Here is a 27,973-nt window from a genome sequence, read left to right as displayed (position 1 = left end):
TCCAATTTTTAGTGTTCATTAATGATAACTCAGTAAACTTGACTCTAAAAACAAAGGCAAAGCTACCAACTACCAAAAACCCAACCTCCCCCAAACAATCACAAGGTTAGTGGGTGTTATGAACATCACACAAAACACCCAGGCTCACTACTTACCATCTGGTTGGCTATCTTCAAAACTAAGACGGCTGTTAACCATTATGTCAGATAATTCAAGTCACCTGGTTACAAAAAAGAGGCAGACAACCAATTTTTACCCATTATGATTTATTCTCTACAATACTTTGTTAAAGAGTTCAATGATTTGCACTCAGAAGTTATATAGCCAAGAGGCAACCAAATGTAATACAAAGAATTGGTCTGAAGTCTTTGCACTGAAGGCCATACAGTCTCTTGCTTCAAGGAAATAAGAACAGAAAGAAACAAAAAACATGTAGCTCCCTAGGCTCCAGAAATCGCAATAGGAAACATTAAGTTAGTGAAACTGTAGATGTTAACATATGGAAAACAGAGCTTGTGCAAAATATTAAAATTAACACCCAGGACTTGTTTTGTATAATTATTTTTATTATAAACAGTAAAATATATGTAATGTCTCAACTACAAACCTTTCGCATGAAAGGGTCTCTAACATGAATTGTTTTGATATTATGAAGCGAAAAAGTTTAAGAACCTCACAGTTGAAACAATCCAACACTGACAAACTCTAGTGATCAAAGACATTCTCTTTTAGTTCATGTAAAACAAAGACAATTCATAATTACAGAGAGAATGTCCTAGCTGTGGGTATGATGAGACAAGCCAACTTTCCAGACCAAAAGGCACTCACAGCTAGGGATGAAACGAACTCCGAACCAAGCTAGCAAAGTTGGGCTGGTTCCTTGACAACAGTGGTTATCTACTGTTAAGCTCAAGTGGCCCAAGGACAAAGGAAACACTGGGCAGGAAACATTCCCTTTTCTCTACCCACCACTCATTCAGCATGGACTGGCCACCCTCATTAATGTTTTGGTAAGCGTTGAGGAAGGCAGTTCAGTTCCAGTTCAGAGCTGTTACCTCCCTATGCAAAGCTGCCACATGATGAGCCACACGGTAGTTTTCCTGAGAGCCACCTGCCACATGTTTCTATGAGGTGACAATGACCAAACACTTTCGGACTTCTTCCTGACCAGGCCTTGGTCAGGACAGGCATTAAGAGTGCCTATTCCTTATGGGGCCAAAGAGTTTTCCTTGGCTGACTCCTGGGCCCCTTGACAAGGCAAGAGGAGCCAGAGTATCTCCATGGCTGGACTCGTGTGGGAGCGTGAGGGAATGTGCAGGGAGTAAGGCTTCTTCACTCCAAAACCACTGAGCCCACTTCAGTGTGGGGCTGGCCTTCACCAGCCCGATTCTTGTGCACTGATTTTTTTTTCCCCATTTCTTGGGTTTAAATTTTTTCTGTTCATTTTTTTAAATGGCAGGTATCCTACCCCACCCTCAACAAAATAAAATACATATTATACATTTGGGAAGACAAATAGGGCAACATTTCTACAAGAAAAATGGGCTTGAGGAGCATGGCACTGTAAATGCTTGCATGACCAGTCTCACTGAGCGTGCTCAGGGGTTAAGTTTAGCACCAATTTTTTTTGCTTTTTTTTTTTTAAATCTTTAGAAATTAAACACAACTTTTAACATAGAACACATGAACAGTAATGAGTGTAGCCCTATGTGTCAATACTGTTGTACAAATTGGAGGTGGGTGACTCACTCCTGAGCTAACCACCCTGACATCGATCATGGCACCTGTGTACCTGCCATAACATCTATCTCTAATACATGTATCACCTTCAGCGGCAGGAAACCATGACACCCGTCACCTTCACTGGCATTACCAGGGGTACATGGCAGGCTAAAGGAACCCAACATGGCAGGAAAGGGACACAGCCTGGGCACTCTGATGCCATTTGCATCTCCCCATTCATCCCAGGTCTTCACTAGCAATACAAACTGGCCCTCACACTCCTCCCCAGGAACTTAGAAGCAATACCTAGAATAGCACAAGTGTCCCTTTTCTCCCGCTACATTCCTGGCAGAAGGAAATTCCAAAGATCTTTTGACAAGTTTTGCTTGTTTTGGAAAGCCACACTATCACCACATAAACTAAAAAATAAATTAAATAAAAATGTGTTCACTGGGTTGAAACCCAGCCCTCCACAAAAGTTCTCTAAGCATGTGCTGAAAGCCAGTGCACCATCCTCGGGCTCCTTCCTTCCAGCTGGCCACCTCTTCTGTGGATCGATCACTTTTGCAGTGCCTTTGTGACAGTGCTTTCAGAACACCTCAAGTCTCCTGGTTCTATGAATTGTGCCACCGAACGAGTGAAGAATAGGCAAGGGAGGAAAACTTGCTGCTGGCTATTGGAAATCAGCAACGAGAAAAGGAAATGTCAGGAGTTTAAATGACTCAGAACCAGAAGTGATTTGGAAATTTGCCCCAATGGGGTAAAAATTCCCAGCATGGTATGCAACACAAAGATTCACCTTGTTTTAATTACACAGCTTTGCTCTAGTGTCCAAAGGACTGACTGAATAGCAACTGTCTTTCCACTTCTATAGGCAAACTGGAAAAAGAAAACTCCCTTGCTTAAAGGTCCCGCAGGATGTTTACTTGAAGAGAAAACCAGCTGGAAGACAGTGGATTCTCCCCTATGACAACACAACCCAAATGCCTATTTGCACACCTATGCTTCTGAGAGCTCAGATCCAGTTATACAGGCACTACTACCAGAAGGGTGAGGTAGCCAGGAGGTGAGAAGAAGTCTCTCTTTCCACACCTGCTTGCAGCGATGACATCAAGACCTTCTAGAGGCATCTCCATTCAACTCCTCAGCAGGCTACACCACACAGCTCTGTTCAATACCAGGAGACTTGATGAAGGAACAAAGCCAGAAAATCCAGCTGAGTGGGGTGAGCATTGACACCTCCACGGCTTATTGAGCAATGGATCTGCAACGCCATCCAAAGGGCTTCCGATCTGCATGTGGGTCTCTGTCCAGGAGCCTTGAAGGACTCACGGTGCCCACATTTGACCCTAACATGGCGTCCACTTATGAAGCATGGAGGTTGTGATCAACTCTTGGTATGCAATAAACTGGAAGTTTAAAAAAAAGGAATTTAAAACAACCTAAAAATGTTTCTTGTTGGTCTCCGTTGCCCAGACTGCCAAGGGAACACACCTACTTGATGGGAAAGCTGTGGGGCTTGGGTGTGGAGTAAACTTTCACGGATCATCAATTCCAGCTTCCAGAGTATAGCCAGCACATGTATGGCAAGTCACCAGACAAGAGTCTTCTGAACCCACAGTAATTCTCACTAGTCATGGAGGAGCCCCAATCCAATGGACCCCATATTGAGGAAAGGCTGAGATAAGGCTTGGGCCCCTAAAGTTCTGTTTCATTCAGTGTAACCCCACACCCCTCAGTCAGTGGGAGGCAGACTTGGCAACGGAAGCTAGCATCATAAAATGGTGCAGTAATAGAAGTAACTGGACCAAGAAGAGGAGGCATCTGCTCCAATGATGTCATAGCCACTGGTGGCCACAGGGGGGTGGGACTGGTCATGCAGCCGTGTGTCAGGAGTAATGATTGTAGAGGGGCGGGGCATGAAGAGTGCCATTCTGGAAACAGTGCTGTCGAGAAGCAATATACTCTGCATAACTGATTGTCACCTTCTCACTTCGGTACCTGTATAAGGAAACAGGCAGGGGTATTAGGAACCCCAAGCATCTCATTTTGAAGTCACTCAGCAGAGAAAACCAAAAGCTCATCTCATATATTGAAAGAATAAAATGGAAGACCAAGAGCAATCTTACTTACAGAAAATGAAAGACAGCACAAGAAAACAATGCTGTTATTACAAATGAACAAGATGAAAAAGCACAATCACAATTCACCCCTGAGAATGTATTTCGGCACATCCCACCTTTAAACACTACATATGCTTATTATCAGGCTGCTCATAAGCAATCTGCTACTGGGTCTGGATGAAGAATTTCAAGGTCAAATTAAATGGGTGGCAAATTGGAAGATGGCTGCACCAAAACCCAGTGTAAACTGAACATCTACTTTCAGCTTAAAATGAGATAAAATTTGACAAAATTGCAACCTCAATTTGGCCAACAGCAACAAATAAGTTATTGTAACTAAAAAGGGGCACAGATACCTAATTCTGGGTCAAATTCTGCTGCAGCAGGTTAAAGGATCCTTGGGCTATATAGAACAGGTCTCCATCCCCAGATGAATATGCCATTATCACAGGGTCATCAGAACAGAATTCATAGCACTTTGGCTGTGCTCTGGAAAGAGCTATGAGTCAGGATGCGAAGCATGGGGTGTTACAAACCTATGGAGCCTACTACAGACCACAGGAGCTGGGTGTGACAATCCTTACCCAGAGCCATCTCTTTCCCACTGTAATCACTCCTCCACTGCAAGGTGATTATTCCTGAATTTTGACAGGGAAATGGCTGTTCAAATAAATTGTAATAATAATAGTAATAATGCTTTGTATTTGAAGAGTGTTTTTTTCTTTCTTTCAATTTTAAGATTTTGGTGCTGGGGATGGAATTCAGGGCCTCGTGTATGCTTAGCACTGAGCTACACCCCCAGCCCCTTAATTCTTGGCATCCAAAGTATTTAAAAAAACACTGGGTAATCTTCCAAACAGACCTGTGAGGCTAGTATATGACACCTCAGCATTTTGCAGACAAGGAGTCAAATAAGAGGCCCAAAGACGCTGACCTCTCAGCCAGTGCTTCCAATGTCGGCAGGGACAGGAAGATCACTGACACCTACTGATCACCTTTGGTGCTGCTTAGCCAAGGGCTGCAAACTCTCTATGCATCACCTTACCACATCCTAAAACAACAACCCAAAGAAATTACCACTCACATCTTACAGACAGGAAACAGTTCAGAGAGGTGGAATAACTGGCCCAGGTCACACAGCCAGAAGGCAGCCAGGTTGGGATTCAGACCCCAAGCCACTGCATTCTATGAAATGACGCAGTCTGCCCATTGCAGTATTACACCCAAAGTGGGAGGTGTTTCCTTTTAACTTCTTGTAAAAGATATCTCTGACTCTCCTGCATTCCCTTGACACTTGACTGTACTGTGATTAGAAGCACCTCAACTGACTCAATCTCCACACCCAGAGCATTCCCTCCTGACTTAAACCTTCCCCTAAGCCTCTCAACCAAATGTGTCTGTCTAGAAGACCTCACCTCATTCAGTAGGCCTACCTGCTCCCACTCCCTGACAGCATAGCTGTGGAGACAAACAGCATACTAAAGAATCTTTGTCTTTACCGCTGCTGATGCTGCTTCCTTAACGCTTAAAGCTCAACTATACTTCTTTGGCTTAGGAACATTAGCAGAGAAAAACTTTTCCTCTTCCTCTTCCCATCAAAAGTATCCTCTATTCAATTCCACTACATGAGAATAACAAGAACGAGACCGTGGCTTACCTGGTGAGTTTGATTGACTTTCTGAATTCACTGGTGATTGGGGCCTTAAAACCACCTTTCCTGAGCAAGGAGTCTATCGTCTGGATCTGATCCCAGTCTGAGGAGAACAGAGGTTAGTTACACTGTCAGCAAGAGAGGTATACACTCGAATATGGCCCGCATAGGATGATGAGTGGGATTTAAGAAGCATCAGTCTGCAGTGACCCCACACCCACTGCACTCCAGTATAATCAAGGAATAAACAGGGTCAACTTACCCTAGCCAGCTAGTACTCATGACTACTCTGTGTGAAGATGGTTTATCGTGTTTCCCAGGTTAAACCTCAACTGTTGGGTTTAAATAATCTGCCTGCCTCAGTATCTAGGACAGCAGGCATGATCCACTACCCAGGTAGGAAAGAGGAGAATTTAAATTCTGCAGGTTTTAACTGAGTGTCCTTCCTTCAGTTTGATAATTTTCCCAAGTCCTAAATTCTGCAGCTTTTAAACTGTGTCCTTCCTTTAGTTTGATAATTTCCCTAAGACCTAATTTCTATGATAGAGAACTTAAGAGTAGGAAAAAAACAAAAACAAAACAAAGACCAAACAACAAACAAAAACCCCACCTGTTCCTTTAGGAAGGATGCAAAAATTGTTCACACCTAAACTTGAGTCCTTACACATTTTGCCAGGAAGCACCAATACTGGGACTTGAACTCAGGGCCTTGTATTCTTTTATTTTTTGGTTCTGAGACTAAGACTAACTTGGTACTGGACACTCTGCTCATTAGTGGTGCCATGCTTCCAACCTCCAGGGCCTTGTACTCTTGCCTGGTTTTTTTACTTATAGCTCGTATTCACCAACAGAACCAAGCATTCCATTTCATTTTTTTTGTGTATGTCTGTGTGTGTGTTATGTTTGTTGGTTGAGCTATTTTTTTTTTTTCTTTTTTGCTCAAAGCTAGTGTTCTACCATTTTGAGCCACACGACCAATTCCAGTTTTCTGGTGGTTAACTGGAGATGAGACTCATGGACTTTTCCTACCTGGGCTGGCTTTGAAATGTGATCCTCAAATCTCAGTCACCTGATTAAAGTGGGAGCCACTAGCACTTGACTCAGATTATGTATGTATGTATGTATGTATGTATGTATGTATGTATGTATGTATGTTTATTTTTGTGCTGATCTTGGGGCTTGAACTCAGTGTATGGGTTCTGTCCTTGAGCTTTTTTGCTCAAGGCTTGTGCTCTACCACTTGAGCCACGGCTGCACTTCTGTCTTTTTCACAGTTGAGATAGTCTCATAGACTTTGCTGCCCAGGATAGCTCTGAACATAGATCCTCAGCCTCCTGAGTAGCTAGGATTACAGGTGCCTGGCTTGTTCCAGACTTTTGGTGGCTAATCGGAGAGAAAAATTTGATAGATTTGTCTGCCTGAACTATCTTATCTTGGACCTCTATCCTCAAATGTCAGCAATCCTGAATAGCTAGGATTATAGGTATGGGCCATTATCACCCAGCAATCTCACAAAATTATAATAAAACCATGTACTCAAATTGAAAAATAAAAGAAAAATCTTATGATGTCCCAAATATTTAATGTTCTTACTTTCAAATGGCAAAAGCACTTTATTTGCCTAAGTTATCATCCATATTTCACCACTGAGAAACATGTTTTGGTGTGCTCCTTGAACATAAGAGTGTTAGATCTGGGGGCTGGGAAGGTGGCTCAGTGGTAGAGTGCTTGCCTTGCATGTATGAGGCCCTGGGCTCGATTCCTCAGCACCACATAAGCAAAAAGAAAAAAATCCGGAAGTGGCGCTGTGGCTCAAGTGGTAGAGTGCTGCTAGCCTTGAGCTGAAGAGCTGAGGGACAGCACCCAGGCCCAGAGTTCAGGCCCCACGACCAGACCCTCCCCCCCTCCAAAAAAAAGAGTGTTAGATCTACACCCTCACAGAGGTGGCTAGAAGGCTTCCTTTTAATGATACATTCATACTGCTTTTGAGAATGTTTAAACACAATGACATTGGAAACCAACAAGACAATCTCTTTCTATATAATTAGGTCATTAATATACTTAACTGGATATTTTTCTCTATTCCACGTTCACACCCAACAAATACTGTGTCTCACATATTATTTTCAAAAACAAACTAATTCCAAGAAAGAAAGAAAATGGGGTTACATATCACAGAAAGCACAAACAACATTTAAAGGTATTCTTCTAGATATTGTTTTGAAGAGAAAGCCTACCCAACCCACAATGTCTCAATTATACAAATCCATTAAATAACTACCAAGTTCAATAAAAACAGCAGGAGTATGTTTTGCCTTTTGCCAAACCATAATATTGTTATAATAAATGCTATAATGTGGTCAGACTCGTTGATAAATTTTGCTACAATTAACCACTCTAGCTCAGAGAGCCAAGTAGTAGAAGTAAAACTATTATTGAAAGGAAGTGTTTTTTTGAGACTCTTTTTTTTTTTTTTTTTTTTTTTTTTTTGGGTCCGGTCGTGGGGCCTGAACTCTGGGCCTGGGTGCTGTCCCTCAGCTCTTCAGCTCAAGGCTAGCGCTCTACCGCTTGAGCCACAGCGCCACTTCCGGCTTTTTTCTTTTTGCTTATGTGGTGCTGAGGAATCGAACCCAGGGCCTCATGCATGCAAGGCAAGCACTCTACCACTGAGCCACCTTCCCAGCCCCTGAAAGGAAGTGTTTTAAACAAGCAACTAAGGAAAGTATTTCTCCTTTTCTTTTCCCAGCTCCTAGGTCTTTTGGGGAGTTTGCCTTTGTCCTACAGAAATTTGACAGGGATCAGAGGCATTCATTCTTAGTGGCAGTAGGGCTAACTGATGACATGCTTCATTCTCTTGTCCTTTAACTGGTACTGTTAAGTGGTACAATTCTTCCCTAAATACCTATTTGTCCAACTCACCTTGTTCCTTAGCAACCTCAGGTAAGTATGTGGCTGTGCGTTTGACACCTTTTTCATTGATGAATTCAATTCGAATCCCATGAACCCCTACCTAAAACAAAACAAAAACAAAAAGCAACCAAATAAATGGCATTTACTTATTTTAATATATGATACTGTACTCTGACCTGCTCAACCCAGAACTGGGTAAAGGAGAAATTCTTGTTTTTCATGACTCTCGCTCTCTCTTAAGGTATAGAAGCAAAAAAAAAAAAAAGCTCAGTTTCAGAATGATGACATTGATCAAGATGTACTGTACTCATAATGACTTGTGGAACTGAAATTCCTTTGTACAACTACTTAAGATTTTAAAAAACCCAGTTTTAGAGAAAGGTCAACATGTGATTCCTAAGGAGTTGTCAATAGAGATCTGCAGTGTTTTCTGTTATCCCTTTTTTTCTTACTAGAGAATAAGAATGCAGAATGCAGAACAGAATAACTGGGAAGAAATGGGGGCAAAAAAGTCTACACTTATATTTCTTCCTACTCCTCAAAGAGTAGCGTAGCCTCTTTCCTGTCATCTACATTGCCCACACCGAATCCAAACTCAGCTTGCACCTTAGACCCTCTTCCAATGAAGGAGACACATTGCCATGTACTAACCGAACCCAAATGCAGAGTTCCGAATGCGGCTGTTCTCACCTCCCAGTCCAGGTAATCACCGGCATCCTCAAAGTTAGTGAGGAGGGAGACAGAGCAGAAAAGCTTAGGCAGCTCCTCTCGGGTCAGAGGGGGGAATCGGCTGTCCTTAAGTGCACTAGAGGGGACAGAACACTTTATAAATGAGGCTCCTCCAGAGAAGGGAGCCAACACATGACATACTGAATGCAGACACACACTGAGAGCATCCACCACCCATCAACACCAATGTAAATATCAACTTGCTGAGAGTCCCACCATATCAAAGTCCTTCCATTTCCTGATTACCAAAAAGGGACTGTTCAAAACCTATCACTTAGAAGAAATGAGGTCCAGTGTTTCCAACTGTAGCCAATTTATGCATAATTCTTAATGTCTGAGTCCTTACCTGGTTAGCGTGTATTCCCTGAGTCCTGAGTGAAGATTCATGGCTGAGAAGGTCCCAATGCAGCCTCGGAGCCGCTTATCCCGCCCCGTCTTCCAGGTCACAAAGAGTGGACTAAACAAAGCAAAACATAAAACATCCTACAGCCCCAGATTAAACATTCATGTTCTATGTTACTGCCCAGTAGAATTTTTTGGTTTGTCAACTATCTGAAGAACTCTGGCCTTGGGGCTGGGAAGTTGGCTCAGTGGTAGAGTGTTCGCCTCATATGCAAGAGGCCCTGGGTTCAATTCCTCAGCACCACATAAGCAAAAAGAAAAAAGCCGGAAGTGGCTGTGGTAGAGCGCTAGCCTTGAGCTGAAGGACAGCGCCCAGGCCCAGAATTCAGGCCCCACAACTGGACCCAAATAAAAGAAAAAGAAAAAAAGAAGAAAAAAAGAGAGAGAGAGAAAAAAAAGAACTCTGGCCTTAACTGGATGGAGCTCAGCCCTGGCTGGGGACAGGAAAGTTACCAGAAGAAAAACTATAACCTTTCCTGAGCTCCATTCTGACAGCGTTAATTCAGGGACACCACATTTATAAGCTATTTTCCTCTTCCTCGACCAGTTCTCAATTTTCCCTTTTTTGAAAATTTATTTAGGGTCTCTCTATATAGGCCAGGCTGGCCTCAAATTCCAAATCTTCCTCCCTCACAAGCGTGGGCTTCAGGAGTATAAAACTGTACCCGGCTCAAGTTTCTCGTCTATTCTCTCCTTGGTTGTTTTTTTTTTTTTGGGGGGGGGGTCCGGTTGTGGGGCCTGAACTCTGGGCCTGGGTGCTGTTCCTCAGCTCTTCAGCTCAAGGCTAGCGCTTTACCACTTGAGCCACAGCGCCACTTCCAGCTTTTTTCTTATGTGGTGCTGAGGAATCGAACCCAGGGCCTCATGCATGCAAGGCAAGTGCTCTATCACTGAACCACCTTCCCAGCCCATGTTTTGTTTTATTGTCGTCCTAAGGCCTGACCTCTGGGCCTAGGTGTGTCCCTCAGCTCTTCAGCTCAAGGCTAGCACTCTATCACTTGAGCCACATCACCACTTCTGGCTTTTTCTGCTTATGTGGTGCTGAGGAATGGAACCCAGAGCCACATTCCCAGCCCTAAAAAAATATTTTTGGTTAGTCCTGGGGCTTGGATTAAGGGCCTGGGCACTGTCCCGGAGCTTCTTTTTGCTTAAGGCTAACACTCTACTACTTGACACACAGCTCCACTTCCAGCCTTTTCTGTTTATGTGGTACTGAGGAATTGAACCCAGGACTTCATGCATGTTAGGCAAGCACTCTACCACTAACCCCATTCCCCGCCCAAGATTTACTCTTCAAGAACAATCTTTGATCATTTCAAAGTTTCACAGCAGATCAACCACCTACTCCATTATTTCCTTTCCATAATATATTAACAACTCCAGCCAAATGTACTGTACCAAGCCCATTCAACAACTCTTAAAAGGCTGGACACTGGTGGGTCAAACCTGTAATCTTAACTATTCAGGAGGCTGGAATCTGAGGATCACAGTTCACTCTTTCCTGCCAGTCTAGGCAGGAAAGTCTTTGTGACACTTCTTTTTTTTTTTTTGCAGGCCTGGGCACTGTCCCTCAGCTCTTTAGCTTAAGGCAAGCGCTCTACCACTTTAGCCAAAGCACCAATTCCAGCTTTTTCTGTTTATATGGTGCTGAGGAATCGAACCCAGGGCCTCGTGCATGCAAGGCAAGCACTCTACCACTGAGCCACCTTCCCAGCCCATCACTTGGACTTTGACACTACTGAAGTTCCCAATGGTATAAGCATAGTCTGGAATGACAATGTTACTTCTCTGCACAGCAAGTTAAGTGACCTACTCTTGCTGTTCTAGATCACTAGCAACAAACCTAATCCTCTTCCTTTGCTGAATCCATTGAAAGTCCTAAGTATTCTTTGACCACTTCTCATCATTCTTGTTCTCTTGCCCTTTGCTCAAATAAATATTCTTGGTAACCATTACATCCTGTCAAGAATGGCCTCCAAAAGACGCCATCTACACCGTGACTGATTTACTCACTAGGGGTCATTGGTGAATCTAGGAAGCCGTGGCTGTGGGAAGCCATAGAGGTGACAGTAGAGCACGTCGAAGCAGTAGCAGCACATTTCTGCAGTCACCACCAGGTTCTTGGTGGTGTTGGCAGGTCCATTAGGCCGGGGGAGAGGGCTCAGCGCTCCCGATGCGGGATTCATCCGTGTGATGGGAGAGTTTCCAGGTGCCAAGGTCAAGTCCGACACATTCTCCCGTCCACTGCTGCTGTCCACATGCTGGTGGTTTTGAAGAGGTCCTGAACTAGAGCCAGGGACAGTTGTGGACTGGTTCCCGTGACCGTGTGTTCCACTTCCAGATAGCTTTGGCTTCTTGACCCCACAACAGCCAGCTGCCAACTTGGGCTCAAGTGGAGGAACGCAACGTCTTTTTCCCATCCTGATTTGGTGCTCGTGGTCTAGAATGCTGCAGAACCCTAACCAAAACCAAAACCAAAAAACAATTAAGCACTGATTAAAAGTAGAGAACAAAAATCAAAGAAAAAACAATTAAGCACAGATTAAAAGTAGAGAACAAAAATCAAAGACAAAGAGTTTTTCTGTCCGAACCTCCAAGTTATACTGTTAATCGTCAAAAAGGTTAAGAAGGGCTATAAGCTGGTCACTGGGGGCTCACACTTGTAATCCTAGCTACTCAGAAGGCTGAGATCTAATCAGTTTGAAGCCAGCCCAAGCAGGAAAAGTCTGTGAGACTCTTATCTCCCATTAACCACCAGAAAACTGAAGTGGAGCTGTGGTTCAAAGTGGTAGTGCACCCCAGATGAATGGATCTAAAATTGTGTTATCTATACACAATGGAATATTATGCAGCCATTAGAAAGGACAAAATAGATGCATTTGCAGGGAAATGGAACTAGAAGAAATCATGTTGAGTGAGGTAAGCCAAGAGCAAAGAGACAAATGGCACATGGTCTCCCTGATAAGTGGATGTTAAATCCAAAATGTACTGTGATATGACAAAGTTAACAAGACTTGAGAAATAAAGGACCTCCACTCATCTGGTCAAATCACTACTAAATAACCTCAAGCTGCTGATCATACACCAGAGGGAAACTAGGAGGACACACAACTAGAGGCAATCAGGGAAAAACATACAACAGTGGGACCCATCAGCTGCACTGGACATTGATTAAAACTAAGCAACTCCAATGGCAGCGATGGGAGGGAGGGAATGAGTGGAAAAGCTGACACTATGCAAAAAGAAAGAAATGTACACATCACCCGATGTGGAAGAAATAACTGTATTGTCAAAGCTCATAGAACTCAAACTTTATAGACCACAATAGACAATTTGCCCCATGAAAATTAGAATGTTTGTGAATTTAACTATCCCACAATACTGTAAAATTTGTGAAATTATGTAATCACTTAATCACAATAAAGAGTTTGCAAAAACAACAACAACAGAAACCAAAGTGGTAGTAAATTAGCCTTGAGCAAAAAGAGCTCACAGTCAGCACTCAGGCCGAGTCCAAGTCCCATGACTGACCGATAAGGGGGTGGGGAGTGCTGAGGAAGGGAAAGACAGGGGGAGGGAGGGAGGGAGGGAGGGAGGGAAGAAGAGAAAAAAGAGACAGAGAGACAGGACTAGAAGAAACCTCAAGTTCTAGACCTGAAAGCCCTCACCTCTTCCTAAAGGGGAACTAATTTTTTATTCCTTAACATTTATAGCCACTATAGACAGAAGGCAACATGCAGCCCCCCTTCCCCCAGGACATTCTAGCGAGGAAGGGTGGGGCCAAAGCTGGCTGTTGGAGATATTTCAGTATCCAACAGAATATTGACTGACATGTCAGACTTAGATGGCTCTTCTGTTTGTCTCACAATTTACATTTAAGGCTGGCCTTAAATTTATAATCTCCTGCCTCAGTTTCCCAAGTACTGAGATTACAGATGTGTGCCACCATGCCCAGCTCAGGTCGCTTTCTCTACTATTTTAGAGCTTCCAAATTTTTTCTAATTATTATTTTACTATTGTTTTAGAGGTAATATACAGTGGAGTTACCTTTACATTCGTCAGGTAATAAGTATATATATTTCCTTCCTTTTACCTGTTCCCTCATTCTTACCCATTCCCTCCCTCCCATCTCCATCCACATGTTGCGTGTTTCATTTCAATCAATGTATAATGCAGCCAGTGGGCTCCACAGCTGCACTTTTTCATCCGTTTTCCACTGATTCTGTGCCCTCCTCCACCTTCCCTCAGATGTGCATGTATATACACTGTATATAAGGTAAAGATTAGCGTCATTGGGGCTGGGAAGGTGGCTCAGTGGTAGAGCACTTACCTTGCATGCATAAGCCCTGGGTTCGATTCCCCAGCACCACATAAGCAAAAAGAAAAAAGCCGAAAGTGGCACTGTGGCTCAAGTGGTAGAGTGCTAGCCTTGAGCTGAAGAGCTGAGGGACAGCACCCAGGCCCAGAGTTCAGGCCCCACAACCGGACCAAAAAAAAAAAAAAAAAAAAGATTAGAGTCATCAGAAAATGAAAAAAAAATTAAGAAAATAGTTCTTGGTTTCCATATCTTTGGAGTTTGTTTCAATATGTATAATATTTTATATGCATGTGAAGAGGCGCTTGGGTATTATAACTTGGTGATTTTCTCCTAAGACTGTGCTCTTTTGGTCTTACTGTAAGTGTCTAGAATCCTGTGTAAATTGTCATGTCTCACTGTGTTTTAAATCTAACTTGCGCATATCAAGAAGAACATGTACCATTTGTCTCTCTGATCTTGGCTTCCCCTTACTTAACATAATTTGTTCTAATTCCATCCATTTTACAGCCTCCACATTTTAACTATCTTTTTTGTGTTGTTTTGTGCTTTGTTTTGAGTTCCCACCCTCCCCACAGGCTGGCACTTTACCTCTCGAGCTACACCTTCACTTTTAGCTATTTGGTTAACTAGAGATAAGAGTCTCTAGGAGGTTCTGTACCAGGCTAGCTTCAGCTTCATTATTTCCATCCTCAGATCTCAGACTCCTGAGTAGCTAGGATTATAGGCACGAGTCACTGACATCTGGCTGAAACAACCTATTTTGACAAAACTCTAGAGGAACTTTCAATCTTTCTGTTAATGATATCCTTTTATCATTTTTCTAACCATTATCTTACATCTATATGTAGTTTCAGCACTGGATAGAAGGATTAAAAGACATTATTTTGTAAGGGGTAGATTCTCTTAAGAAGACTCCCACCCACCTTTTTCCAACCCATCTCTTATTTTTCTTTGGTCCTCCTCTGAACTTACTCCAACCTTTATACATTTTTATCCATTCAAAAACCTATTAAAAAACTGTTAGGCAGGCTGGGAAGGTGGCTCAGTGGTAGAGCGCTTGCCTTGCATGCATGAGGCCCTGGGTTCGATTCCTCAGCACCACATAAGCAAAAAGAAAAAAGCCAGAAGTGGCGCTGTGGCTCAAGTGGTAGAGTGCTAGCCTTGAGCTGAAGAGCTGAGGGACAGCACCCAGGCCCAGAGTTCAGGCCCCACGACTGGACCCAAAAACAAAAAATTTAAAAAAACAAACAAACAAAAAAACTGTTAGGCACGGGTGGTTCATACCTGTAAAAATCCTAGCTACTTCAGGAGGCTCAGATCCGAAAATAGAAGTTTGAAGCCAGCCAGGTTAAGAAAGTCTGAGAGACCCTTTTCTCCAACTAGCCACTGAAAGGCTAAAGTGGTAAAGCTAGCTTTAAGTGAAAAAGCTGAGCAAGAGTGCAAGACCCCAAATTCAAACCTCAATACCAACACACACTCAGTGCGCACACATATAGACTGTAAATATTATGTTACACCTTGGACAATTCAAATAGATAAAAATTCAATAGCCAAAGAATAATAGCTTGTATGAGTCTAACTTAGAAAGGGGACTTTCCAGGAGTGGGTAACAATGCTCGATAGGAAATGTACCTTACTCATGTAACTGTAACCCTTCTGTACAGTATCTTTACAATAAAAAAAACATATATATATATATATATACCTTGGTTAAAAATACAGTTTTCTGCTGGGTGCCCATGGCTCAGGTTTATAATCCTAGCTACTTAACCACCAAATTATCTCCAATTAACCACCAAAAAAGGCCAAAACTGGGGCTGGGAAGGTGGCTCAGTGGTAGAGTGCTTGCTTTGCATGCAAGAGGTCTGGGGTTCGATTCCTCAGCACCACATAAAGCAGAAAAAGCTGGAAGTGGCGCTGTAGCTCAAGTGGTAGAGTGCTAGCTTTGAGCTGAAGAGCTGAGGGACAGCGCCCAGGCCCAGAGTTCAGGCTCACGACCGACCCCCAAAAAAAAAAAAAAAAAAGCCAATACTGAACTCCTGCTTCAAGTGGAGAACACTAGCCTTGAGCACAAAAGCTCAAGGATAGTGCCCAGGCCCTGAGTTCAAGCTCCAGAACTGTCAAGCTGCAGAACTGGCACTGGTGCAGGCATGCATACACGCATGCATATGCATATACACACACACACACACACACACACACACACACACACACACACACACACACACACACACACACACACACACACACACACACACACACACACACACACACACACACACACACACACACACACACACACACACACACACACCTACCTCCTTCAGTTGGCTTGAGTTCAAATTCTGGTTTCTCTAAGACTAACCTCTCCTGGACCCAATTTCCTCAAATTAAGAATAGCAGTAGTAACTTTTGCCTGAGATTTCTGGGGGAATAAGTTTAATAGCCATAATGCCTTAAAACAGTACTTATTATCATGGTAAACATCACTACATTTGTATAAAAACAACAACAAAGAGATGATCTGGCTATGTATTCCAGATGTATCTGACCTCAAACTTATGTTCCTTCTGCCTCAGTACTAGGATTATAGGTGTGTACAACAATGACCTGCTACTATATGGGTTTTTATTCCAGTGTCTTCTAGTATGGCAACTCAAGAATTGCTAAGATTTGGCTGTGCACTCAGGGCTTACAGCAGTGTTTGCACTAAGCACAAGATTCAAGCAAGATTTCACTGAACCCTGTAAATCTTTAGCAAGACAGATAATGTTACCATCATTTTATAGAGGAGGAACCTCAAGGATTAATAAGCAAGAGTATCTTCCCAGAGCCACACTGTTACTAAATGGCAGAGGTAGGAACTGACTACAATCTGTCAGATTCCAATGTGTGGTCTTCTCAGTACCACATAAGCAGAAAAAAAAAAAAAAAGCTGGGAGTGGCACTGTGGCTCAAGTGGTAGAGTGCTAGGCTTGAGCTGAAGAGCTGAGGGACAGTGTCCAGGCCCAGAGTTCAGGCCCACGACTGGAACAACAACAACAACAAAAAATCTACTGGGCTCAGTCCTTTTCCTAAGAGCAGGATAATAAAACAAATTACATTCTAGGGTATGCTAAACGTTATTTACATTATTTACATTATTGTCAATAAAAAGAATTTGGGAAAAAAAATCAAAACCTAAAGCCCAAAGCTAATACTTCAGCCATCACACAGAAAATTTTAAGCACTCCCTGTCATTTCAGTCCACACTGAATTTTACTGGCTTGAGTTCTCCTTCGACTCTACTTGTACATAACTACGGCTGTGGGCCTAGGACATATGTCAGATGAAACAGTAGGACTATCTACAGAAAGGTGGCTTTTCAACAAGGCCAATAGGGCCTTAAGTTTCTGCCTCTAGAGTTCTAAAATTCAATGAAACAAAGAGAAAGGATGAAAATTTTAAGGTTTATAAAAAGCCTTTAATGATTCTCATTACATCAAGCTATCCCTGAAGGAATAGTTAAATGTTACAAGACATTGGAAAAATCTCAGGTGTTCCTTAGCAGTGGTATTCAGCTAGTTACCTGACTGGTTAAACTCCCTCCAACAGAACAGAGGAGATTTCAGAGTTTTTGTTTGTTTTCCCCTTGGTACCGGGGTTTGAAATTGGTGCTTTGTCCTTGCTACTCAGGCACTCTATCACTTGAGTCATGACCCCCAGCACTAATAGAGGGGATTTCAAAGCATACCAATGCCAATGAGCTCTAGAAGATTGCCCACACAACACAACCATCTGCAGCAGGGTATTATCACAACCAACTCCCTGTCCCTCCGTGACCTTCCAAGTTATTATTTGACATAGAACCAACCAAAATCTTTTTTGGGGGCCAGCCCTGGGGACTGAACTCAGGGACTGGGTACTGTCCCTGAGCTTCTTTTGTTCAAGAGTAGCACTTTACCAACTGAGCCACAGCACCACTTCTGGCTTCTCCTTGTTCATGTGGTAACGAAAAATGAAACCCAGGGCTTCATGCATGCTAGGCAAATACTCCACCACTAAGCCACATTCCAAAGTCCACCAACCAAAATCATGTGGCTCTCTGGGCCCAAACATTTTCCCAGTGTCCAATCCCCAACTTTAACAGGTTTAATATATCGCTAATCGATTTCACTTCTGCAGTGTCATGTGTATTCTTTTTTTTTGTCATGTATATTTATTTTCATTCTCTCTCCATTTCCCCTATTCTTATTGCCTCTTCTTATTGAATTATTTTGAAGGTAACTTTAAAACCACCAACTAAACTACAGGTAAACAATATGAAATGAACTAGGGTGTGTGTGTGTGTGTGTACATGAAATGAACTAGGGTGTGTGTGTGTGTATCTCCCTCTTTTTTGCTGGTCCTGGGGCTTGAACTCAGGGCCTGGACACTGTTCTTGAGCATCTTTTGCTCTTGAGCAACTTCAGCCACAGTGCCACTTCTGGCTTTTTCTGTATATGTGGTACTGAGGAATTGAATGCAGGGCTTCATACATGCTAGGGAAATACTCTAACCACTAAACCACATTCCCAGCTGGGACCTACTGTTAAACACCTCAGTCATCAACTGTTATCAACATCAATACATCAACAACATCTACTGTTATCTACAATTTTATCAAAATTGTCTCTTTCAGTTTGGTAGTCATTTAAACCTATTCCATCCAAGTAGTCATCTGATCTCTAAGTTCCAGACTCAGCTCTCTGGAATTTTCCATAATGATTAGAACACACTCACTGCTTTAGTAGCATGGCTGGAGGATTCTGAGAGAACAGCTTAAAAAGACATTTCAGCGTAATAGCATTTTAATGGATCAAAGTAACCATCTGCTAAAAACAGATTCTTGAGCAAAAAGAAGCATTAGGGACAGTGGTCGGGCCCTGAGTTCAAGCCCAGGACTGGCAAAAAACAAAACAATAAAACAGATTCTTGAGCTGAGGATGTAGCTCAAGGTTGAGCATAAACCAGCCCCAAGTTTCATACTCAGTTCTACAAAACAAAACATCAAACCCCTCTATTACATATCTATTTCCTCAAAAACTTCATATTCACCCTTCCCCAAAATTCACAAAAACTACAGTGATCAAGTGCTGGTTATCATACCATAATCCTACCTACTCAGGAGCCTGGGAGCAAGGTTTGGAGCCATCCTGAGCAGATAAGAAATCTGAAGTGGACAAGATGTAGAGCTCAAGTCACAAACTGAAAAGCAGGAGCAAGAACCCAAGGCCCCTAGCCAGACTCCAGTGGCTCAGCCCTGTAATCCTAGCTACTCAGGAGATCTAAGGATCTCGGTTCAAAGCTAGCCCAGGGCAGGAAAGTCTGTAGATTCTTATCTCCAATTAACCACCAGAAAACTGGAAGTGGCTCTGTGGCTCAAGTGGCAGAGCACTCACCTTGAGCTGAAGAGCCCAGAGTTCAAGCCCCATGATGGGGGAGGTGAGGGTGGGGGGATGGGGACACAAGGCCTTTAGTGTAAGTCCTAAAGATGACAAAGAGTCATCAGGAGTGGTCTCTTCTTCCTATGTGGTGAGCACTTTGGAACAATCAATGAGAACATAGTAAGATTCATCAGATGGAGACAATAGTCTTACTTCAACAAAAAGCTGTGGGCAACAGTAGGAACCAATGTTTTTACCTTAAGCACTTTTAACCTTGTTAAGTATTAAATAAAGCTATATCTGTCCTCAATATTTAGTCACTGCTCCTCAGTTTCTCCATCTAAATATGGCATACTCTATTACATATATAAGATTCAGGTGTCCTAAAGTTCATCAGGATCCAAGACAAAGACCACTTGGTGAACTCTCCGACGGCTCCTTTGAACAATACTTTGCAAGGTGCACAGGAGGTTACAATGTACTTAGACATTCCAGGCTGGGGCTGGGAATGTGGCTTAGTGGTAGAATACCATGAAGCCCTGGGTTCAGTTCCTCAGTATCACATAAACAGAAAAAGCTGGAAGTGGCACTTTGGCTCAAGTGGTAGACTGCTAGTCTTGGGCAAAAGAAGCTCAGAGATAGTGCCTAAGTTCAAGCCCCAGGACTGGCAAAAAGATAAGAGATAGATAAGAGATAAAGATACAGAGAGGAGAGAGAGAAAGAGAGAGAGAGAGAGAGAGAGAGAGAGAGAGAGAGAGAGAGAGAGAGAGAGAAAGAGAAAGAGAAAGAGTATGAATGAATTCTAGGCTACAGTGAACTCAGCATCACCCCAAGTCTGACAGGTTGCATCTGTGCTTTTTTTTTTTTTTGTAATTCTCACAAAACCTAATGTGCTATAGCCAACAAAATTGCTAACTTATCTACAAACTTCCTAATATTTTTAAAGTTTGCCTGTTTTTTGTTATTTTTTCTTTTGGTACTGGTTCTGGGGCTTGAAATCGGAGTCTGGGAACTATCTAAGCTTTTTTGGTACTTAAATTGGAGATTGCACTGGCTGGCTTCAAACCATGATCCCCATATCTCAACCTCCTCAGTAGCTAGGATTATAGGTGTGAACTACCAGCACCTGGCTTAAGTTTGCCTCATTCAAAACATAAAGAGCTATATATAGTCCAATTTATGTAGCTCCTTGGTTCCACTGTGAGCTGACTGTGGAGTTATGTCAGAACCCAAGGACTACAGAGGGCATTCCTCCTTGCTACCTTCCAAGGCTACTAAGTCTTTAAAAAAAAACAAAACAACAGAGGGCAAGCTTAGAATTTGGGGTGAGAGTGCAACTGTAGACTCGGTTCAAATACCAATGTTAAGGCTGAGTACAAACCCAGCCAAGTTGTTAACATTTCTGCAGACCTGCTACCATAAAGTGTTATTTATAACCATTCAATGGATAAGACACCAAAAGGTCCTTTGGCACATAACTATTAAGTGCCTACTGGTACTAATATAATCTTTATCTCTACCAATAGAAACAGCATTGGTTATAAAAAGAACATAGCTCTAGCCAGGCACTGGTGGCTCAAGCCTGTAATCCTAGCTACTCAGGAGGCTGAGATTTGAGGATCATGGTTCAAAGCCAGCCAGGGCAGGAAAGTCTGTGAGACTCTGATCTCCAATAAAACACCAGAAAACTGCAAGTGGTGCTGTGGCTCAAGCAGTAGAACACTTGCCTTGAGCTGAAGAGCTAAGAGACAGCGCCCACCAGAGTTCAAGCCCGATGACCTACAAAAAAAAAAAAAAAAAAAAAAAAAAAAAGAACATAGCTCTAGGGTTGGGAAAGTAGCTTAGTGGTGGCAGAGTGCTTGCCTCTATGCATGAGGTCCTGGGTTTAATTCCTCAGCACTACCACCACATAAACAGAAAAAGCCAGAAGTGGCGCTGTGGCTCAAATAGTAGAGCTCTACCCTTGAGCTGAAGAGCTGAGGGAAGCGCCTAGGCCCAGAGTTCAAGCCCAATGACCGACAAAAAAAAAAAAAAAAAGAAAAAAAGAGCATAGCTCTGTCTTCTTCCAATTCCAAGAGAAATATGCAATCTTATACTACAATGTTATTAACAGCTACTTTGTAGTCTTAAAGATTATTATTATTTTCGGTTTATGTGGTACTGAGAAATTGAACCCAGGGTTTTATGCATGCTAGGCACACTGTACCACTAAGCCATATTCCCAGCCCCCCCTTTTTTTTTTGGGGGGGGGGCCAGTTCTGGGGCTTGAACTTAGGGCCTGGGCTCTGTCCGAGCCTCAGTTTGCTCAAGGCCAGCGCTCTACCATTTGAGCCACCAGCCTGTAGCTCAAGTGGTAGAGTGCTCACCTTGAGCTAAAGAGCTGAGGGACAGCACCCTGGCCCAGAGTTCAAGCCCCACAACCACCACCAACAACAAAGCACTACAGCACTAGACTTCAGCACAAAAGAACAAGGACAGGGGCTGGGAAAGTAGCTCAGTAGTAGAGCGCTTGCCTTGCATGCATGAGGCCCTCATCACCACATAAGCAGAAAAAAAAAAAGCCGAAGTGGCGCTGTGGCTTAAGTGGTAGAGCACTAGCTTTGAGCTGAAGAGCTCAAGGACAGTGCCCAGGCCCAGAGTTCAGGCCCTCGACTGGACCCCCCTCCCAAAAACAAAAAAAGAACAAGGACAGTTCTCAGGCTCTGAGTGCAAGCCCCAGGACCCGCACCAAAACAAAAAAAAAAAAACAAAAAAAAACAAAAAGGATTTGGGAGGTGGGAAAGAGGCAAAGAAGCAAGTGGTTTCCACATTTTTGCTATAGACTTCAGTTAACTGTTCAAATCAAGCCCTCCTTAGACAAGCAGTCTGTTTTTTCCTTTGTGGCACGGAGAGCTGAGCTGAAATTGAATTTAATAATTACATTATGGGCACTGAAGTGGCACCTGAGCTATAATTCTGGCCTATTTATGGAACTATTCCAGGACAGTCACATGAAGCGCCCACATTCTGTAACCATCCCAAATAATTATTTCTATAGCTTTGAAACTGTCAAGCACAACACACACATACATACACAATTTGATGTATGAGTATTTCCCCTGCAAAATACAGATCTACCTAAACTACTACCTTTATAATTTATGTATATTAAAAAAAACCACGGGGGTGGGAGATGGGAAGGGGAAACAAAGGAGGAGGCAACAATGATTGATAAGAAATGTACTCATTATCTTGCCCATTTAATTGTAATCCCTCTGTACGGTATTTTCATAATAAAAACAAAAAACAAAAAACACATCCACTCTGAAAACTACATTTCCATATGAGGTTTAAAAAAACAATGGAATGGAGGAGTTGAAAGTTTTGGTTTTAGTCGCTCTTCTTTTTCAGTGTAACTTCTAGCAAGGTGGCAGAGCTCTCTTGGCCTTGCCTTGGTTCTTTCATTTGTAAAATGGAAACTTTTGTCCCTTCCCTCCTTCAAAGGGTTACAAAGATGAAAGCACTCTGAAAAACTCACAGGTAAAAGTGCTGGGGACAAAACATAACACAGGGGCCTTAAGCATTCCAGGCAAGTGCTCTACCATTAAGCAACACTCCCAAAATACTATTATTAAAAAATCCAGAAGGGCTGGGCTCCAGTGATCCACAACTGTAAACCTAGCTACTCAAGAGGCCGACACATAAGCATCCTGTTCAAAGCCAGCTAGACAGGAAAGTCTGTTTTGTTTTGTTTTGTTTTGTTTTTGGGTCCGGTCATAGGGCCAGAACTCTGGGCCTGGGTGCTGTCCCTCAGCTCTTCAGCTCAAGGCTAGCGCTCTACCACTTGAGCCACAGCGCCACTTCTGGCTTTTTTCTTTTTGCTTATGTGGTGCTGAGGAATTGAACCCAGGGTCTCAGGCATGCAAGGCAAGCGCTCTACCACTGAGCCATCTTCCCAGCCCTGACAGGAAAGTCTGTAAGACTTTTATCTCCAACTACTCAGGGGAAAAAAAAAAAAAGACTGGAAGTAGAGCTGTCACTCCAGCAGTAGAGTGCCAGCCTTGGGCTTCTTTTTAAAAAGCTAATGGATAGTGTCCAAGCCCAGAGTTTAGGCCCTAGTACTAGAATAAGCAAATAAGCCAACCAAGGAACAGATTAGAATGTTGCCATTCTTTTTTCCCTTACAACGTCATAAACAAAATTTACATGTAGAACTATAGTTATTTTCAAATCTGTGATAGGATTTTAAAAAAATATTGCCATAGCAGACTTAGGGCTAAATATTTCCAAAATATGTGAAGATTAAAACATATAAGTTAGGCTAAGATCTGAGGATCGTGGTTCAAAGCCAGCCCAGGCAGGAATTCTTTGAGACTCTTCAATTAACTACTCAGAAAAAGCCAGAAGTGGGGCTGGGAAGGTGGCTCAGTGGTAGAGCACTTGCCTTGCATGCTCGAGGCCCTGGGTTCGATTCCTCAGTACCACATAAGAAAAAAGCCGGAAGTGGCGCTGTGGCTCAGGTGGTAGAGTGCTAGCCTTGAGCTGAAGAGCTGAGGGACAGCGCCCAGGCCCAGAGTTCAGGCCCCATGACTGGACCCCAAAAAAGAAAAAAAAAAAAAGAAAAAGCCAGAAGTAGCACTGGGTCTCTAGTGGCAGAAGGCTAGCCTTGAGCACAAGAGGCTCAGGAACAGTGTCTAGGCCCTGAGTTCAAGCCCCAGCACAGGCAAACAACAAAACAACAATCATGTGAATGAGACTCACACCTATAATCCTAGCTACATTGGAGGTGGAAATCTGAGGACAGCAGTTCAAAGCCCACCTATTCAAGAAAGTCCATGAGATTCTTATCTCCAATTAACCACCAGAAAAAGATAGAAGCAGAGCTATGAGCTGAAACTGCTGTATTAACCTTGGAGTTAAAATTTAAAATAATCTCTTTTGTTGTCTTTACGAAGTAATTTGGGCTGGGCACTGGTGGCCCAAGCCTATAATCCTAGCTACTGGGAGGCTGAGATCAGAGGATCCTGGTTAAAATCCAGCCTCAGCAGGAAACTCCAGGACTGATCTACAACTAACTACCCAGAGTTGGGGAATGGAGCTGTGATTCAAGGTGGTAGAAAGCTAGCGTTGAGGGGGGAAAAAAAGTAAAGTGCATAGGGTGGGAAGCCACATCGTATAGGCTAAAATCATAAAGGAAATACAACGCTATACTTTACCACTGAGGTCATGCTAATGGTTTTGTTTTCATTTACTTTATTAAGACCAACCCAGGGCCTAGCTCTGGTGGCTCACGGCTATAACCATAGCTACTCTGGAGGCTAAGATCTGAAGATCATGGTTCAAAGCCAACCCAATTAACCACCAGAAAACCTAAAGTGGCTCTGTGGCTCAACAGGGCAGAATGCTAGATAAGAGTGAGTAAAGAAGCTCAGGGACCACCGGTGCTCAGGCCCTGAGTTCAAGCCCCATGACTGACCAAAAAAGACCTCCCAAAAAACCCAAAAAAACAAATACCAGCCCAAGCTAGCCCTAGCTAACTCAAGATCTTCTTGTGCTGGGATTACAGACATTCAATCACTCATGCCTGGCAACTCTTAACGAGTTAATGGAATATAAATTTGTCTTGGGCTGGGCTCTAGTGGCTAAGGCTGGTAATCCTAACTACTCAGGAGGCTAAGATCTGAGAATGGCAATTTAATGCCAGCCTGGGCAGGCAAGTCTGTGAGACTCTTCTCTCCAATTAACCACCAGAAAGCTGGAAGTGATCCTGTGCTCAAGTGGTAGAGTGCTCACCTTGAGCTGAAGAGCTGAGGGACAGCACCCAGGCCCATAGTTCAAGCCCCACTACCAACAAACTAAACAAATTTGTCTTGGCATATTTAAATCATTTTAAAATGAGCAAGCAGAAGAACTTCATCAGGACTTCGCCTCAAGAAGTGCACAAGAATGTTTCTTGCTTTCTTGCAGTGCTGAGGATCGTACCCCCAAGGGCTTTCAGACTGTCAGGTAAGTACTATTGTGGGAAATCTCCTGCCTCTTTGGAAGTAAAACACAAAATCAAGGAAGTACACCTACAGAAGCCTAGAACCAAAAAGAACCAATGACATTCCATTCTATATATGCCCAAGATAATACTCACTGAAAGCAGAAAATTTGTATTGTGAGAGAACAGCTACAACAGAGGAGGGGATCTATTTTGCCTCTGGAATGGATTTTCTTCCTTCCAATTCCATTCCTTCTTCTTGTACCTAAGATGTAAATGCAGGTGCAATGAACAAACAAAATCCAGGAAGTATGGTCAGATCCGGTATTTGAAAAGTTACAACTCAAGAGATCTTTTTTTTTTTTTGAGAAGGAAAACAGCTAGAGAGCAGAATCTCCTTTCGTGAAAGGTTAAATATGAGGCAGAACAGCAGGCTGGTGTCCTGCATCACCTCACCCACAGCGACTTCACTAAGGGAAGACATGGAAGATCAAAGATTATACTGAACTTGAACACAAGACACATATTAAAACTTCCTGCACCAACAATCTAGGTCAAAACGGCTCTCAGGTCAGGATACATATCATTTTGAGGCTCTCTGCTGGTTTCGGAATACAAACATATTTCTAAATCATCTGCAAATATAGCCATATACCATTAAGAACTAGTGGACACCGTGCCAGGGCCCTGACAAGCCATCTTGTTAAGCTAGGAGGACAGTAAAATAGGCACCCACCCTTCTTCAAAGTCTGGCATAAATCTCTTTACCAACTCTCTCCACTCCCTGGTACTAGACAGGGAGCGAGTCCCACAGATGTAAACAGGGGAGCGCAGGCCCCACCCACTCTTTCCGGGGCGCGGGCAGTGAAAGAGGAGAGGCCCGGAGGGACAGGGCTGAGGGAGCATGGCAGAGGAGTCACATCAGGACAGCGAATGGAGGTCACGCAACGAAGGACAAAAGCCCCCGGAGGAGACCTAAGAGGAAGGGATGTGACACACAGGGCTACGGATGGGTACGGAGAGGCTGCGGGGAGGAAGAGAAGAGAGCGCGGGAGTGAAGAGTCAAGCAAGGAAAAACAGAGAGAGCGGGAGAGAGAGAGCGGGCAGGGGCGGAGCAGGGAGGAGAGGGGAGGGCGGGAGAGAGGCCGTGGAGAGCGGAGGACGGGCACCAGGGGAGTTGGACAGACCCCCAGGGCGACGGGTACGGCTGCGGGAGGCGAGCCGCGGGGGTGGAACCCAGACGCCGGCGGGGGAGGGGAGGGCGGGCGGCGGGACCGCGGGGGGGACGGCGGGCGGGGGCCGCCAGGCGGCGCCGGAGACCACCAAACTTTACCCGGACCCAGACTGTTTCCCGGAGGGAGCGCAGGAGCCCGGCTGCGCTGGAGCCTCGCCGCGCGGCCCGAGGCAGAAGCGGCCGCCCGCTCGCCCCCACCCCGGCCCGGCCTCCCGACCCCGGCCCTGCCCTCCGCGGGGACGCACGGCCCGAGGCCCGGCCGGGCTCGGGGCGCGGCGGCCCGGAGCCCCTCCCCCACGCCGCCCGGGACCCCGTTCGGCGCCCCGGGGACCCCGGCTCGGCACCCCGGGGACTCCGGCTCGGCACCCCGCTCCGCACCCTGGGAACCCCAGTCGGTGTCCCAGGGACCCGCTGCCGGCCCCCACGCCCGCTCCGGCTGTAGCAGGCCCGGGGAGCCGGCGACGGCGGCCGGGGGAGGCCGGGCCGGGCCGGGCAGCGAGGGCAAGGAGAGTGCGGCGCAACCCGAGTTTCCCACCTTTTCTTCTGGCCCAGACGCGGCCGGGGCGGACGAGACCTCTCGCGCTCTGTCTCCTCCTCTTCTTGCTTCATGGAGCCATACGCCTGGGTGGGGGCTTCTAGGAGAAGCGGGCCGGACGCGAGGCGCGGGCCGGGCGGAGCGAAGGAGACCGGCGGGCGGGAGGCGGAGGAAGCAGCGGGGCGGCGGCGGCGGCGGCGTCCAGGAAGAACTGGAGGTATTCCCCGGGCGGCTGGAGGACTGAGTCGACCCGGGGTTCGAGTCCTCCAGTATCCCAGCAGCCACCGGAGGCAGTGAGGTAATGGAGGCGGAATGTAGGGAGTCCTCCAGCGGACCACACGCCCTCTAGCGAGCCGCGGAGCACCATAGAGCTCGCGGGCGTGGGAACGCCGCCCCACCGTCGTCACGTGACCGCCGCCCGCGCACTGTATTGGCTGGCGCCGGCTCGACGAGATCGAATTTAGGAGGATGTTTTGCATTTGTAGGGCTGAGTTCTAGGCGGTTGGGATAAAGAGGACGCTCTGGGAAGAGGGAAAGGTTCGTGAGCTGCGGACGCAGAGTCGCTGCGACGCGGCGGTGTTGCTGCGCGGCGGTCCGGCCGGCCCGAGGCCCGCCGGGCTCCTCGGCTCGGGCGGCGCAGTGCACGCCGGGAGCGGTAGTCCGTCTTCCACGGCTCGGCTGAGCTCAGCCTTCCAGCCGTCCCACGCCGGCCGCGGGACATAGGCCCGCCAGCGGCCTCGACGCCCGCCAGCGGCCTTGGATAGCTGGCTGGAGCGGGCCGCGGCGACCGGCGGAGGCAGCAGACGGCGACAGCTCGCCGGGCCCGCGGGGGGTGCGTTGGGCCGGGGACGGACGCTCACGCCCGGCTTCCGGTGCCCTGCGCGAAAGCGAGTCCCGCTCCGCCGCCCGGGGAGACCGCCGGACAGCACCGACCCGTGCGCCGACGCGCGTGCCCTCTGCACAGTGCGGAAGGGCTTCTGAA

The 27,973-nt window shown here is 45.1% G+C and overlaps 1 protein-coding gene and 1 pseudogene across 7 annotated transcripts; one reads left to right on the top strand and one right to left on the bottom strand.

Moving 5' to 3' along the window:
- Positions 1-173: 173 nt before the first annotated feature.
- Ammecr1l (AMMECR1 like) lies at positions 174-27,279 on the bottom strand. Of its 7 annotated transcripts, XM_069989485.1 has the most exons (9): positions 26,992-27,279; positions 25,379-25,487; positions 11,551-11,995; positions 9,482-9,592; positions 9,058-9,211; positions 8,416-8,506; positions 5,503-5,599; positions 4,430-4,483; positions 3,635-3,723 (listed from the first exon to the last, which is right to left on the bottom strand). In XM_069989485.1, the coding sequence occupies exons 3-8, from the start codon at positions 11,955-11,957 to the stop codon at positions 4,456-4,458; spliced, it is 888 nt and encodes a 295-aa protein (XP_069845586.1). In that variant the 5' UTR covers positions 11,958-11,995; positions 25,379-25,487; positions 26,992-27,279; the 3' UTR covers positions 3,635-3,723; positions 4,430-4,455. The 7 variants fall into 7 exon arrangements, 6 of the variants coding, with proteins under 6 accessions (XP_069845587.1, XP_069845582.1, XP_069845585.1 ...); XM_069989486.1 differs by lacking the exons at positions 3,635-3,723; positions 4,430-4,483 and adding an exon at positions 174-220; XM_069989481.1 differs by lacking the exon at positions 4,430-4,483 and having other exon boundaries at positions 262-3,723.
- Positions 26,155-27,973, top strand: part of LOC138804974 (la-related protein 4-like) — a 48,009-nt pseudogene continuing 46,190 nt past the window's right edge.

Source organism: Dipodomys merriami, unplaced genomic scaffold (genome assembly GCF_024711535.1).
Source record: "Dipodomys merriami isolate MVZ:Mamm:240054 unplaced genomic scaffold, mDipMer1.0.p SCAF_38, whole genome shotgun sequence".
NCBI classification, from domain to species: domain Eukaryota; kingdom Metazoa; phylum Chordata; class Mammalia; order Rodentia; family Heteromyidae; genus Dipodomys; species Dipodomys merriami.
Note: the sequence above shows the minus strand (reverse complement) of the source record. Positions and strands in the feature narration are given on the sequence as shown.

Excerpts from the sequence above, each read along its gene's own strand:
- Ammecr1l (XM_069989481.1), bottom strand. The coding sequence starts at position 11,957 with ATGGGAAAAAGACGTTGCGTTCCTCCACTTGAGCCCAAGTTGGCAGCT. Across the intron at positions 9,212-9,481 it reads AGGGAATACACGCTAACCAG|TGCACTTAAGGACAGCCGAT; the intron begins GTAAGGACTCAG and ends TGTCCCCTCTAG. Across the intron at positions 8,507-9,057 it reads GAACTCTGCATTTGGGTTCG|GTAGGGGTTCATGGGATTCG; the intron begins GTTAGTACATGG and ends GTTTTGTTTTAG.